Source organism: Pristis pectinata, chromosome 24, assembly GCF_009764475.1.
Source record: "Pristis pectinata isolate sPriPec2 chromosome 24, sPriPec2.1.pri, whole genome shotgun sequence".
NCBI lineage: Eukaryota > Metazoa > Chordata > Chondrichthyes > Rhinopristiformes > Pristidae > Pristis > Pristis pectinata.
The window spans coordinates 16,416,653-16,433,327 of NC_067428.1; the positions used below are offsets into that span (position 1 = coordinate 16,416,653).

Genomic DNA, 16,675 nt, shown 5'->3' on the forward strand with positions numbered 1-16,675 from the left:
GAGTAAAAAAACTTACCCCCTGACATCTCCTCTATATCTACTCCCCAGCACCTTAAACCTATGTCCTCTTGTGGCCACCAATTCAGCCCTGGGGAAAAGCCTCTATCTACCCGATCAATACCTCTCATCATCTTATACACCTCTATCAGGTCCCCCCTCATCCTCTGTCTCTCCAAGGAGAAAAGGCCAAGTTCCCTCAACCTGCTTTCATAAGGCATGCTCTGCATCCCAGGCAGCATCCTTGTAAATCTCCTCTGCACCCTCTCTATGGCTTCCACATTTTTCCTGTAGTGAGGCGACCAGAACTGAGCACAGTACTCCAAGTGAGGTCTGACCAGGGACCTATATAGCTGCAACACTACCAAGAGTCCTACCGTTAAGACTATATTCCGCCAACATATTTGACCTACCAAAATGAACCACTTCACACTTATCTGGGTTGAACTGCATCTGCCACTTCCCAGCCCAACTCTGCATCCTATCTATATCCCTCTGTAGCCTCTGACAGCCCTCCAAACTATCCACAACACCCCCAACCTTCGTGTCATCTGCAAACTTACCAACCCACCCCTCCATTTCCTCATCCAGGTCATTTATAAAAATCACAAATAGGGTCCCAGTACAGATCCCTGAGGTACACCACTGGTCACCGACCTCCACTCAGAATATGACCCTTCAACAACCACTCTTTGCCTTCTGTGGGCCAGCCAGTTCTAGATCCACACTGCAATGTCCCCTTGGATCCCATGTCTCCTCACCTTCTCCATAAGCCTCGTATGGGGTACCTTATCAAATGCCTTGCTGAAATCCATATACACCACATCTACTGCTCTCCCTTCATCGATGTGCTTAGTCACATCCTCAAAAAAAATTCAATCAGGCTTGTAAGGCAGGACCTGCCCTTAACAAAGCCATGCTGACTATTCCTAATCATATTATACCTCCCCAAATGTTCATAAATCCTGCCTCTCCGGATCTTCTCCATCAGCTTACCAACCACTGAGGTAAGACTCACTGGTCTATGATTTCCTGGGCTATCCCTACTCCCCTTCTTGAATAAGGGAACAACATCCGCAACCATCCAATCTTCCGGAACCTCTCCCATCTCCATGGACGACACAAAGATCATCGTCAGAGGTTCTGCAATCTCCTCCCTCACCTCCCACAGCAACCTGGGGTACATCTCATCCGGTCCCGGTGACTTATCTAACTTGATGCTTTCCAAAAGTTTCAGCACCACCTCTTTTCTAATATCTACATGCTCAAGCTTTTCAGGCCACTGCAAGTTCCCCACTACAATCACCCAGATCTTTTTCCGTGGTGAATACTGATGTAAAGTATTCATTTAAGTACCTCCACTATTTCTTCCGGATCCATACACACTTTCCCACTGCTGCACTTGATAGTGGTGGTGAATTGCTGCTTTGAACCACTGTGCGCAAGTCAGTGTGTTAGTTAAATGTTGCAAGGTTTTCATTCACTGACCATAAAAGAGCATGATGTTTCCCAAATCGGGGAGGTGTGAGATCTGGAGGAGATTTAAGGTAATGTTTCTGCAACCTCCCAGCTGGAGGTGCTGTCAAAGAAATTTTGGTGGGTTGATAGTGGAAAGGCTTTGAGAAAGTTGGGTGTGTGCCCACCACAGGTTCCCTGGCACAATTCTATATAGAGTTCCAACTGAACAATGTTTCAGGACAATGCTGGTGGATGCTTGCAAGTGTGGCACTTGGTACAAATGCCACCTATCAAACCAAAGCTGTGTAGTCCAGGACACATGCTGGTGGATAACGTCACGTGTACACAGTAAGATCCCACTAAAATGAATGAGCAGATCCTCCAAGGTGTCGTTAGGGTATCTTACCTCACATTAATTCCTTTGCAACATCTAAGTTCGACACAGCCTTTAATCTTCACTACTCGATGAAGTTCGGGGCTGTAATCGGTTTGTTTTTTGGGAAGAGCCTAGTGGTCCCCACGGAGAAGTTCATCCCGTAGGACATCGGCTGACACTGCGTCTGATTTATGAGTGGTTCCTGCCTTTGGTGAGCTGGGAATATGGAGACCGTTGCTATGGTAGCGGTCAGATAAAATTTATTCCCATGCGTTGCTAGGAGAATTTAAGTGAAGGATCTATATGGTTTAGATTAATAAAACATGCGCATGCCCATTGTTGGTTAGGTAGAGAGAGGAGACCCGGGGCAGCTTAAATAATGTTGCAGTCAGTGATTACACGTAAACTGTATTTCCTCTCCCAGGTCCAGGAATTACGGTAATGAAGTCGGATCTGATCTCCGCAATGCAAGCTTGTTCACATCCATTAACCCCTCCCGATTGGGCACCAAATCTCACTGCGTAGATGTCTACACACACTGACCCTCACCGGGGGACGGCTCTCTCTCTCTCTCTCTTTTACACACATACACACCCACCCCCCTCCCTCAGCGGGGCACCGGTCACACACCCACCCCCCTCCCTCAGCGGGGCACGGGTCACCCCCCCCCCCCCCACACACACACACACGCTGACCCCCACCGGGTGACTGCGAAAGGGCACCATGTAAATCTAAGTTAACGATTCCCTATTATTGGGTTTGTGGGCGCCCGCTTTCATTTCAGAACCCCTTCCTCCTCCCCCCCCCATCCCCCCTATCCCCCCCATCCCCCCCATCCCCCCCATCCCCCCCCATCCCCCCCATCCCCCCCCATCCCCCCATCCCCCCCATCCCCCCATCCCCCCTATCCCCCCCCATCCCCCCCCATCCCCATTAATCCACCCTCTTGTGCCACACACAGTGAATGGAAGCGTTTAAACCCGGTCTAAACATCATCTTGGGTTCAGGTTAGAGCAACCTCATTAACTGCTGACCAATCTGAACGCTCCCTCCCCAATCTGCCCTCGCTCCGCCCCCACACCCAACCCTGGACAGGTACAAAGCGAAATAACTGCGAATGCTACAAATCCTGAGCAGCTCGGCCAGCCGCTGTGGAGAGAGAGAGAGAGAGAGAGAGATAGGGTAATGGTCCAGGACCATAGCCGGACTGAGATGTTGTCCACCTGAAAAGTTATCCCCGTTTCCCTCTCCACAGATGCTTCCCGATTCGTTGTGGATTTGCAGCGCTTTTAGGTTGCAAGGGCCTCTAACCCTCGGGTTGCTTTACCGGGCACCAAACGTGAAGCCGTAGGAACCACTGATCTTCAATCCACGGCGCTCCGCTCCTCCACTGGAACATTGGAACGATTCCATTGGTTGGAAAATCACCCCGGGTTCCAGGTCATGATCAGTCCAGCGAGTCCTCGAGCAAGATGCCCACTGAACTCTAGCCCCAGAGAGAGCCTCTATCTGTGGCGTACCCAATCCAGTGATGGTCGGTGTTGTTGGGACCCGGACCTCGCTGAGGGTCAATGTGGGAGGGTCTCGTCCCCCAGCGAGGGTCGTCTGAGTGAGGATCGGTATGGTTGGTCCTCTATCGCGGTGAGGACTGGTGTGGGCAGACCCGTTCCCTGGTGAGTGCGGGTGTTGCTAGGACCCATAAACCCGGCGAGGGTCGGTGCCGCTGGGACCCGTGTTCTGCAAGTTGTGCTGCAACACCGCGACCTGCCGGTGACCTGGGATAATGTCAGGCAGCTGCTCTACATGTGAGGAGACATCTGTGTGAGCAGCATCTTCACTCCCAGCCAGGGAATGCAGAACTCCAGCTCCTGGACCACTCTCCGTCCTGCCTCAGCTCCTCTGCCACTGAAACCATCATCCACACCTTCGTTACCCGGTACACAAATATTCCAATGCTCTCCTGGACATCTCCAAATCTCCAGAAACTTCGGATCCAAACCTCCAGTGTGCAACTTCCAACACTAGTCCTTTGCATCCACTACCCGCTCGCCTCACTCTCCGACGACCAGTAACACCTTCATTTACAACTTCTCACCCTTGTTTTCAAATCCTGCACGATCTCAGTTCTTGCTTCCTCTATAATCTCCTCCAGCTCCACAACCCTCCAACATTTCTGTGTCCACCGATTCTTGCTCCTTCTTTAAGCCTGTACTTTTGGATTCTCGTGTTAAGCTCTGGAATTCCCTCCCTCTGCTTTCACGCACTATTTCCTCCTTAAAGACATTCATTAAAGTCTGATGAAGGGTCATTGACCTGAATCACTAACTGTCTACCTACAGATGTCGCCTGCCCTGTTTACATCATTTTCTGTTTATAATTCATCTTTCCAGCTTTTGATTCTCCTTCCAGAAATGGCTTGCCCATAGAAGACAAGAGGATGGTGTTGAAGGGACTTATTTGGGCTGGAGGCCTGTGAGTAGTGGTGTTCTGCAGGGATCTGTGCTGGGACCTCTGCTGTTTGTGATGTACATAAATGACCTGGATGAGTATGTTGATGAGTGGGTTAAGTTTGCAGACGATACCAAGATTGGTGGAGTAGTGAATAGTGTACAAGACTGGCGACAGATACAGCATGAGATAGATCAGTTGCAGATGGGGGCAGAGGAATGTCAGATGGAGTTTAACCCGGATAAATGTGAGGTGTTGCACCTTGGTAGGACTAATGTCAAGAGGCAGTACACTCTTAAGGGTAAAACCCTTAACATTGTTGAAGAGCAGATAGACCTTGGGGTGCAAGTCCATGGCTCATTGAAAGTGGCTACGGGTAGACAGGGTGGTTAAGAAGGCTTATGGAATGCTTGCTTTCATTAATCAAGGTATTGAGTATAAGAGTCAAGAAGTTATGATGCATCTCTATAGAACTCTGGTTAGGCCGCATTTAGAGTATTGTGTGTAATTCTGGTCACCTCACTATAGGAAGGATGTCGAGGCTTTAGAGAGGGTGCAGAGGAGGTTTACTAGGATGCTGCCTGGACTAGAGGGCATGTGCTATCAGGAGAGGCTGGACAAACTTGGGCTCTTTTCTCTGGAGTGGCAGAGGCTGAGGGGTGATCTGTTGGAAGTGTATAAAATTATGAAGGGCATAGACAGGGTGGACAAGCAATATCTTTTTGCCATTATTGAGTGATCCAATACCAGAGGGCATGCATTTAAGGTGAGGGGGGTAGGTTCAGAACAGACAAAAGGGGTAAGTTTTTACTCAGAGAGTGGTGGATGACTGGAATGCGTTGCCTGATAGGGTGGTGGAGGCAAATTCATTGAGGGCTTTTAAGAGGGGCTTGGATGGGCACATGAATGAGAGGAAAATGGAGGGATATGGGCATTCTGTAGGTAGGAGGGATTAGCTATGTCGGCACAACATTGTGGGCAGAAGTTCTGTGCTGTTCTGTTCTATTTTCTATGTTCAAATCTCTTTGGCAAAGTTTTTAGATATCTTGATGCCTTGGTGTCAAATTTTCTCTGCTTAAACTTCCCAAAACCACGTTGACACAAATTATTATGTTCAATAACAACTGTAATTTCTTTCGATTCTCTAGTATCGAAAAACATCATGCATTCGTTCATGGGAGCAATATCAGACAACATCTAACACCGTACTTTGTGAAGAGATATTAGGGCAGATGGGCATAAGTTTGATCTTGGACTATTGTATGGCTACAAGGGCAGGAAAGGACAAACCACAGAATGATTTCTGAAAATAAGAATGATAAGTTTTAAAATGAGGATTTGCTGGACAGGGTCTCAGTGTAGATCAACAACACTAAGCTGACAACTGATTGGGACCTAGTGTAAGTTAGGATCCTAATTAACTGTTATACAAAACTGTTATACAAAAGTTTTAACTATCCACACTGCCACACACTCTCCCCATAACCTCATATCAGTCTCAAACTAATCCCACTGTCTCACACACCTTAAAGATCTAAATTACTTCGTCCCCAAAATATTAATCTCAAAAACCTCCACGTGAAATGTCTCCTAACCTTTCTTGTCACAGTTGAATTTGACAGTGACCTCCTCATCCGCTTCCCAACTTAGAGGAAATAAAACTTACTGCCAGGTCAGTGGTGAGTTTGCTAAAGCATAAATCTTCCAGTCTGTTGCGGGGAGAAGAGATTCCCCTCAGCTTCAAATCACCATGGGCTGGCTGCTCCTCCATTAGCCCTCAGAGGATGGTGGTTCTCATCCTCACCCTTCAAAAGGGCTGAGTTATCTCATCAGATCCCTCACAGAAAGGTAGAGCTTAAACTCCTTTGCTTCTGAAAGGGAACAACTTAAACCATTGGTTTTTATTTCCACAGGCAAATGTAACTTGGGATGTTAGAAATTAAAAAGTAAACTTGTAGATTTTTCTCACTTTAACCTCTTTTCCCCTCTTAACCCATGTTTTCTTTGCCTCTGTTCATTCCTCTGTAATCTGACTTTCCACCCTATCTCCTTCCGTGGTTTCTTTCTGAATCTCATCTGTTGCTGAAATCCTCACTGCCAGGCTTGACTATTCCAACAACTCCAGACCAATTCTCCATTTACCAAGATATATAGGAATCACTTCTCGCAGAGGGTGGTTAATCTCTGGAATTTTCTACCCCGGAGGGTGTGAAGAAGCTGATGCACTTTTAAAAGATCAGGTTATGGGGAACTGGCACAGAAGAGGAGATGAGGCCTGGGGCAGATCAGCCATGATCGTATTGAATGGTGGGGCAGGTTTGAGGGGTCATGTGACCTACTCCTACTCCTGGGTTATTATGCTCCCTACAAAAATTTCTTGCTCTACTTTCCATGTTCTAAGTCTCACCAGATCCCATTCACCTATTACCATAGTACCCTTAGTGTGAAATTTTTATTCTCATTTCCAAATCCACTTATGGCCTTATTCTTCAATATCTCTTCAGTCTCCTCTAGCCCTTCCAACCCTTTGAGAACTCTATGTTACTCCAATTCTTGGGCTCTTGCCCATCCCTGGGTTCTGCTCCTTCAGCTGCCTCTACTCTTAAGCTCTAGAATTCCATTCCTAAACCTCTCTGATTAAATCTCTTGACTGGCATCCAGAGGTCTGGTCTATTGATCTGGAGATATAAGTTTAAATCCCACCATGGCAGCTGGGAATTTAAACAAATCAAATAATCTGAATAAAAAGCTAGAATCAATAAATGTAACCATGGAACTACCAGATTGTTGAAAAACCCATTACATTCACTAATCTCCATCACAGAAGGAAATCTGGTCTATCTGTGGCTCTGGACTGACTAATGTGGTTGGCTCTTTGTACTTGTGGCTCCTCTGAAATTGTCTAGAGCGAAGTAGGTGACAAACAATTAAATACCAATCTTGCCAGTGATGCCCTATCCTGTAGATGAATAAATAACACAAAAAAACCTCTCCTGTAAACCCTACCTCAATGAGTGAGCTTTTGGTCAATGTGTCTGATATCTTTTATGTGGCTTGGCATCAAATTATGTTTGATGCTCCTGTGAAGATCTGGGAATATTTTACTTTATTAGAGGTGTATATACAGTGATATTATTGCTGTTTCATTAAGGAGATACTGTTATTTATTCACATCAGTCACCAAACTCCCTGATGTCTCAATACCCCCACTGTGTCAATGTCAACTCATGCTTCCTGCACATTGGGGAATAAATATTTTTGAGTTGAAAGTTGTGGGAATGAAGCAGGCATGTGATGCCTGAACCAGCAAAATCCAGCCTGTCTTTTTTACCGTGAAGAATTATCATGTATTTATAGCACACAAACATGCCATTTGGCCCAATTGCTCTGTGCTGGTGTTTATACTCCACAGAAGCCTCCTCTCACTTCCTCACTCCATCACCATGTCCTTCATATTTTCATTCCAACTTCCCTTTAAATTAAGGTGACCACCTTTTCAAAACATAAATTGGAAGATCATGCCGCTTTAAAATTATCCCATTCAAAGGGGAGTTCCACCCAATTTTATGGGTAGGGCTTGCTTTAATTTTATCTATATGATAGTTTTACACTACAAAAGTCCTTATCTATGTTCAGGACCTTGCTGGGAGGTACTGAATTAGCTCTGGGCTGGATGATTAAGTAAGTAATCAATTATTTTTGCAAGTAAAATATTTTATTCTTGGTCCCCACTGGCAGTGATGTTTAAAGTTACCGTGTTGGGAGTGGGTACTCCTACCAATCATAGCCAGGCCCTGATGTCGGTGGTTCTTGAAGGTCAGACAGCACTGATTACACTAAGTGGCCAATCTGGATTTGTGGCACACAACATGTTAGTAAAACTCACCTAAAGAAGGTGGAGATCTCATACTGAGCTGGGATGGACAATGGATCCAGTGACCTCTGTCCCTGCCTCCGCATTTCAAGCACCTTCCCCCTCACCCCCTACCACTGGTCTGCTGCTGCTGCTGCCTCCAGACCACACTCCCACTCCCACTGAAATGATGTCCTGTAGAATCTAACAAGAACTGCGATTAGATCGCTGTAGCTCAGAACTGCCCTGAACAATTCTTAAGTTCCTCAATGACTTGCTTCCATTCCAATTCTCTGGGTTCTGAAATGACAGAGGTGGCTGTAGATTCTGCGTCAGGTAAGACAAGAGGAGGTTTGGGAGATGGCCTGCACCCTTTGCTGTCTTTGCTGTTTTTGTGTGTGTGCTTCTGATTAAAGAAACTCAAGGTTCTCAGTGCCATCCCAAATGCTCCTTCCCCATTTTGAGTGATCATGGCCAGGGATTGCCATGAGTTGGCTGGGGAAGCCACATCTTTTCAAGGTAATTCAGAGAACATCCTTGAAGCACTTCCTCTGTCCAGCTGGTAATCCCACACTCAGAAAGCCTGTTTTGGGAGTCTGGTGTCAGGCATGTGGGCAACATGGCCCACTCTTCAGAGCTGGCTAAATGTAATTAGAGTATAATTACAGAAGCATAGAAAGGTTACAGCAAGGTGGGAGGCCATTTAATTCATAAAGCTCTGTGTGAGAACAATCCACTAATGCAATTGCCCCATCTCTGCAAATTCTTTCCTTTTAATCCAGCTCCCTTTTGAACAACAGGATTGAATCTCCTGTATTATCTCAGGTAGTGCATTCCAGATCCTAACCTTTTGTATGTAAGAAAGTATTGTTCTTGCCACTTTTATTGGTTTCACTTTCATTCCATGTCCTCTGATTCTTGACCATCTGTCAAAGGGAACAGCTTCTCTCTTTTTACTCTGTCTAGACCATCCATAATTTTAAAGATCCTTAGCAGATCCCCTCACAATACCAGCTTTTCCAGTCTATCTACATAACCATAGTACCTCATTCTCAGATTCATTCTAATTCTAGTAAATCTCTTCTGATTCCTCTCTCCAATAGTGCAGTGCTAGAACTGGATATAGTTGTGGCCGAACTCATGGATTCTAAACCTCTACTGATAAACCCAGAATCTTCTATAACCACTTTCTCAACTTGTCTTGCCACTTTCAATGAACTGTGTACAAATACATGCCGATCTCTCTGTTCCTGTACCACTGTTAGAATCATGTTCTCTTGTTCATAATGTCTCTCTTCATTCTTCCCAACAAAATAAAACACTGAAGATTGTTTGCATTAAATTTCATCTGCCACATAACTACCCATCCGACCACCCCTTCTACACCTCCTTGATGTCTATTACTATCTGCCTCACAGTTCACTATGCCTCCTAGTTTTGCTTCATCTGCAGATTTGGAAAATAAGTCCTGTGCACCCAAGTCCACGTTTTAGTATATATTCAGAAAAGCCATGATCCTAGTACTGATCCCTGGGGAAGCCAACTATCTACTTCCCTCCAGTCCAAAAGAAAAGTTTTCACCATTATTCTGTTTTCTTTCACTTAGTCAATTTTCTATCCATGCTGCTAATTTCCTTTCATTCCAAGGGATTCAATGCTGATGATAAAGTGCTACACAATAGGCTTATCGAATACCTTATGGAAGGCAGGCTGTCGATGTGTATATATTGGAAGTCCATATATATCACATCGACAGTATGTCCCCCATTGACTCTCTATGTTAGTCATCAAAAAATTAGGGATGGATGTTTATACTACTCCCTTATTTTAGTCCAGTATCTCATCTAGACTGACAATGAGAATATTCCCTGAGTTGTTCTCTATCATAAGAACACAGGCACAAAACAAGAACATAAAAATATAAGAAGGAGGAGCGGGAGTAGGCCATTTGGCCCCTTGAGCCTGGCCTGTCATTCAATAAGATCATGGCTGATCCAATCAATATATTCAATGGCTCCACCCCCACAGCTCTCTGGAGTAGAGAGTTCCAAAGATTCACAAAAACTCTTGGAGAAGAATTTTTTCCTCATCATTATCATAACTGGTAACTATTGATTTGGAAACTATACCCCCTGGTTCTAGATACCCCCTCTAGGGGAAACATTCTCTCAGCATCCATCTCTCTCATACTCCAATGAGTATGTGGAATGTGCTCAATTTTTCTTCATATTTTCAACCCCACCATGTAAGTATCTCCTTCTTTAAATACAGACACCAACCTATGTGTAGTATTCCAGGTAAGGTCTCAATATCACTGTGGAAAGTCGCATCAAAATTTTTCTAGGTTTTATATTCCGTACCCTTGTAATAAAAACCAACATTTGATTAGCTTTCCTAATTACACGTTGTACCTGCAAGCTAACTTTTTGTTTCATATACTAGGAGCCCCAGATCCTTTGTACAACAACAATAAACCCATATTTTCCTACATTATACGCCACTTTCGAAAGATCCTGCTATTAAACTCCCAAATAATAGATTCCTGTATTTTTCCATTCAAAGGGTCCAGACTAACTGGCCTACAGATTCCTTCTTTCTCTCTCCCATCTTTCATTACATTGGTGTTACATTTGCAGTTTTCCAATTCAATGAGACCTCTCCAGAATCCAGGGAATTTTGGAACATTACAACTAATCCTCAAATAAATTGGAAGCACAAGAGACTGCAGATGCTGGAAATCTGGAGCAACAAAGGAGCTGGAGAAACTTAGCGGGTCAGGCAGCATCTATGGAGGGAAGTGGACAGTCGACGTTTCAAGTTGACCTCAAATAAATTGGTTCCTCATATCCTTCAACAGAGGCTTTGTAGTTTAGCTACAAGGGATTTGATATATTGGAAGAATTTCAGTTAGAGCACAGGATTTCTTTAAAATTATGAAGAGTTCTGAATGAGTATAATCAATATACCACAAAAAGTCTATACGGGCACTTAGAGAAACTGCAGAAAGTTTCACAAGGTGAAATCAGAGATTTGACCTTACAGGAAAGCCCAAGCAGGCTATACAATGAAAAACTGGAGTCTGAAGAGTTATCTGATAAAGGTCTTAAAATTATGCAAGTTTTTTTCCGAGCAAACGGTGAAAGAGTTTTCATTTGTGGGGAAGACCAACACTGGAGTCTATTAACATAAAACAATCATCAAAAATAAACTAGCAGAAATCTCTTTATCCGGGACGAGCAGAGAGTGTGATGAGAATAGACAGGACTGCTTGATTACTGTAGTTCCAATTTCTCAGTTGTAGTTGAGCCAATCTCGATAAATAAATTGTTGACCACAGATAACCAAATTAGGAGGCAGGTTTCCATATAATGGACGTCGTTGTTAACCAATTACTATTTATTAATGGAAATAGTTGACCAATGAACATTAGATAGTCTCCGAGCGTTATTAAGACTAGCCAATCGAAATGAAGGGCTGTGTTTTAATTTTCGGAAAGTAGGCGGGTTCTACAATGTGATTGACGGATTTTGCGTACTATGAAGTCTGAGGCGTGGCCTTGGGATTTGATGGAAGGGTGCTGTTTCCAATGGGGTAAAGGGGCGTGGCCGGCGGTTTGTCAGTTTCTTGGGGCAATATCGGATCTGCAGCGGCTCCCGGGGTCGAGATGCAACACTTCGGGGGCAACTTCTGGGTAAGTGGGGTAATGGATGGGTCATTGGTCAGGGGGTAGTGGCACGAATCTGGTCCCGGGGTTTGCAGCCGCCGGGTCGTCTGCCTAAGCTGTAGCAACAACCGAGTGTGAAAGCGGGCATCGTGCAGGAGGTGGGCGGCAGGAACCGTGTGGCCCCGCGGATAGACAGGAACCCTCTCTGGTGCTCAGCTCGACATTGCTCCCGTGCCCATCCGGCCTGCGCGACAGCAGGCAAGCGACACCAACCAAATGTCGATTATTTCATGGCAAAATGCAAATTTAATGCATCAGGATTTCTTATAGTCAAGCGTGTGTGTCTCGCTCCGTATGTGTGCGCGCCTCTCAGTGTCACTGCCTGTCTCTGTGACTGTGTGTCTCTAACTCCCTGTGCTTCCCTCTCTCCCTCTCTCTCTCTCCCTTTGTGCATCCGTGTGTGTCTGTCTTTCTCTCCCCTTTTTTTGTGCCTTTGACTGTGTGTTTGTGTGGATTGTCTATATTTCTGTGTGTATCCCTCTTAATGTCGGGCATTAAGGATTTTTTGTGTGTTTTGTGCAATAAATATTGTGGAGAAATAGTGTTTTTTTTCGAAGGATGAAATATTCGGTTTTGTGCATCTTATCGTTTGTCCATTTATTTCAAGAAGGGGCGGTTAAGAAACATTTACGTTTTAGTAGTACCTTTCACAACCTAAACACATCCCAAAGCGCTTTGCAGCCTGTGTAGTACATTTGAGATGTCACCGCTGTATTGTAGAAAAATTGCAAGCTCTCACAACAATAACCTGATGGTGAGCAGCTCATCTTGTTTTATCTTGGTGAGGTTAGTTGACGGGTAAGACCCCGGGAATATCTGTGGGATCTTTTACGCTCACCCGAGGAGGCACAGGGGGCATCTGTTTAACATCTCGCCCAAAAGACGGCACTTCCAATGCTGTAGCAATCCCTCAGTACTGCACTGTATTCAAGAACTGGAACCAGAGAAGAGCAGAGCCACAGCTGACACCGAGCTGTCCCAATGATCAGGGAAGATAGCATACAGCCCCAACTGCCTGTTCCACAGTCAAGTACATTGTAGCGGATCTGCATCATTCCGCTCTGTACTTAGCTTAATGTTTTAACGTCTTAAGGAACTATCTGTTTGGTGAATGGCTACTGGGAGAGGCACTGTCCTCTCCTTACACTCGTGACAGTTGTGCGTCAGTAGTACAGTATATAGAGTTACCTTGTGTCGCCACAATGCATTGGGACAATAGTAGCAGACATCAAAAGAGTTGTGTGATTCTCATTCAACATTATCTGACTATATTGCTTTTGGTTTGTATTCCCCTGAGTTTAGAAGATTAAGGATGAACTAATTTTGTGATGTTTTAGTATAATACAGGTTCGATACAGAAACTGTTTCCATTGGGAGGAGAGGGGAGTGGAACCTTGAAATGATCTAGGCCACTCAGGGTGCTGTTAGGGAGAACATCCTCACTCTCCCAAACAGCTGCTGAATCTGGAGGTCAGGGAAAATTCTTGATTTTTTTTTGTTTGTTAGATTTAAGCTTTCTGGAAGTATTACAGAACCAAGGTGGTTGGTTGAAATTAAGATCAAACCGAAAGGCAGCACCAGTTCAAGCTGCTGAATGCCCTCCTGTGGACTTCGGGAGATGGTTCACTACTTCAAAACTAAACCACAGGGACATTTTTTAAAAGTACTGGTGCTGGCAGCTGACTGGAAGGTGCAACAGTGTAAAGGTCGGTCATCAATACAAAATGTATTTCTGTGTTGGGGCTGCCCAGCTTCCCTCTCAGAAACCTGTCACCTATTGTAACCTCCCAGGTTGTGCTGCAGGTGTGTGCTGCCCTATACTCTGCCTTCACCTGGGCTAGGTCAGCACTCCCCAGTTTGGCCCACTGCCTGCTGTAACTGGGGTTTAACCCCAATCCCTCACGCTTTCCCCTTCAACCAAGCTAAGCCCCATCACTGCATGCAGCACGTGGGGTTATGAGATGTAATATAGTGGATATTGTCCAAGAGTCTCTTCAGTGAGAACCTCTGATTATAAGAGGTTTATTATAACCAAAAGCAATATTCCACCACTCTAAATGTTCACTTCCTCCATCACCAACACACAGTGACTTCAAAATGCACTGGATTTTCTTGCCAAAGCTATTCCGACAGCACCTCCTGAAACCCAATAAGAGGGCCAAGGGCTACAGGTGCATGGGAACACCACTCCTGATAGGTTACGTATCAAGTCACACACCACCACAATTTGGAAATGTACTGCTGTCCTTTCATGGTCACATCATTTAATCCTGAAACTCCCACCCTTGCAGCTTTGAAGGGCTTCAGTGGTTGTCCAAGAGTACAGCTCACCAGCAGTAGAGGTAGGCAGAAATTGCTGGTGTTGTTAGCAAAGGCCATATGCTCTAAATGATTTGTTTTTAAAGAACATGTAATCCAGGCTGACAATTCCAGTACAGTGATGTGGGGATGTTTCACTATAGGAGGCCTGTCCTTGAGATAAAACACCTGGTGAGCACAAAGGATTCCATGACTATTGTTTGGTTATGATCAAAAATTCTAATTCTTGCTCATCTTGGCCTGTGTTTAAACCACAACTAACATCACTAAAAACAGATCACTGAGTAATCTGTCTCATTTCTGTTTTGGGGATCTTGCTGAGTACATTTTGTGTGTCGCCTTTCCTACATCACAACAGTGACACACTTCAATGGTGCATCATCTGCCGGGCACATTGGGATGTCCTGAAACAATGAGACAGAAGAGAGTTGGGAACCAACCTGGTTCCCAACCCAGCCAACTTTCTATAGCAGCACCCCCTTTCCCTACCACCCACACCAACACCCCCAAGCAACAATTGTGCTCTGTGCCCAAGGAGGAATCTGCCATGGTTTGTGCTCAGTTACTAGCCGGTGGCCCTAGGCCCTTCCCCTACCCCACTCCAAGTGGAAACAGGACCACAACATTTACTTGTGATGCCTTCTGTGGAGGAAGTGCCATCCAGAATTCTCTACCTAGATGCACTGCTACATGAACTTTACCTGGACACTTGACAGAAATATAAACTGACAAAGTTAGAAGCTCAATGGAGATTTCTGAAAGCTGGTACTGGAAAGGAAATGCTCGGGGAGGGGTGCATGTATTTTTGAAGGAGGCAGTGAAATCCTGCATTAATAAAAATGTTTACAAGATCATGGGCTTTCTAAATTCTGACACGAGGAAGTGGTATTAAACCTTCATAAAACGGTTGTTACGTTTCAGCTGGAGTGCAGTGAACAATTTGGCCCCATGATAGGAATGATGTCCAGATCTTGAAGAGGATGCAGTAGAAATTTTTGGGGGGGGTCCCAGGGACAAGGGACATCAGTAATGTAAAGGGGCAGTGAAAGCACATCGGACAGGACTGTTCAAAAGGGATGACTACTCAAAGGGGAAATATTTGCAAAGCTGTAGGGGATGGAGGAAGGGGAATGGAACCAAATGAAAAACGTGCTCGTAGAGCTGTCACGGACTCGATAGGCTGAGTGGTCACCTCCTGTGCTGTGAAGGTCAATGGAAAGCAGAAACTGAAGCAGATATGGAGACGTTAAGAGAACGTGATCAAAGATTGAAGAAAGGACTTGAATTTATGAACCATGTTTCACAACTATAGCTTGTCACAAAATGCTTTCCATCCAAAGAAGCTCTATTGATGTGTAGCCACATTGTAGGATGATGTAGAAATAATGTAGAGATTTTGGCAACAATTTGTGCACATCAAGATCCCATATGAGCAAATGACAGACTAATTTGTTTAATGCATAAAAATCTGGCCAGGTGGCTGCTTCCCTGTTCTTCAATATGTTGCTGAGGGAGTCTTCTCATGATAAAGGCAGCATAAGATTGAAGGTAAATGTGGCCAGAGCAGTTTTAAGCAGCATAGAATCACCATTAAAGAGTCAAATTTTGAAGAGAGATTGCATAAATGTGGCTTGTATTCACTTGAGTCCAGGTGACTGAGGTGATCTAACTAAGGTGTCTTAAAGTAATAAAAAGTGTTTGAACAAGAAGAGTTTATTTCCTCTGGAGGAGGGGCAGAAAATTAGAGCCAGACCGCTTGGGGCTGATGTGAGGAAACACCTAACAGAGGGCTGGGGGAAACTAGAACACTTGTCATCCCACAAAAGGCTGTAGTGGCTGGTGGTCAATTAAAATTTACCAGACACTGATAGATTTTTTTTGTTGCTGTTGGACAGGGATATTAAAGGCATGTGGAGCTAAGGCAAGTAAGGGAGAGATTAGCGGTAAACTGAAAGCAGCAGACGAAGCTGGAGAGGCTGAATTGTCTCCTCCCATTCCGATGTGCTGAGATCTTTAATGCACCAAATAAAATGGAATGAACCCTGCAGCCTGAATAATTCAGTGCATTCCTAACTCCAGGCATAAACCAAACGTGCATGTAATTAATCGGATGGAAATGGAACTCCAAGAAATAACTAGTCTGGCGCTGCAGTGTTTAAGGAGCTGTGAATGATTACAGCCACAGCTCCCTGTATACCTGCCCTCATTTCCTTAAATATTCCTGGATAAATTCTGCAGGGTCCTATTCTCTTAGGAATGCTCATAATCATTGTCAGTTTGTGGAGAGGGTATGGTAGTGTATTTTCAAACGCAAGGCTGCTGGGATATGTCACTTTCCTCTTGTTTTCATTATCTCTTATTGGATTTGCTTTTCCCTATTTTCTGTTCCCTCCGCCCACCTCACACAATCTCTTATCTCTCTCTCTTCAGATGCAATGCCATTCACCTTGTAGACTGCGAAAATCAAGAAAAGACTTGCATTTTTGTAGCACCTATCATA

The 16,675-nt window shown here is 44.8% G+C and overlaps 1 protein-coding gene across 1 annotated transcript in view; it reads left to right on the forward strand.

Moving 5' to 3' along the window:
• Positions 1–11,749: 11,749 nt before the first annotated feature.
• The window catches only part of LOC127582722 (F-BAR domain only protein 2-like), a 49,730-nt gene continuing 44,804 nt past the window's right edge, over positions 11,750–16,675 (forward strand). The window contains 1 exon segment of the mRNA XM_052038284.1: positions 11,750–11,823. Coding sequence (XP_051894244.1) covers positions 11,797–11,823 — 27 coding nt within the window. The 5' untranslated portion in view covers positions 11,750–11,796.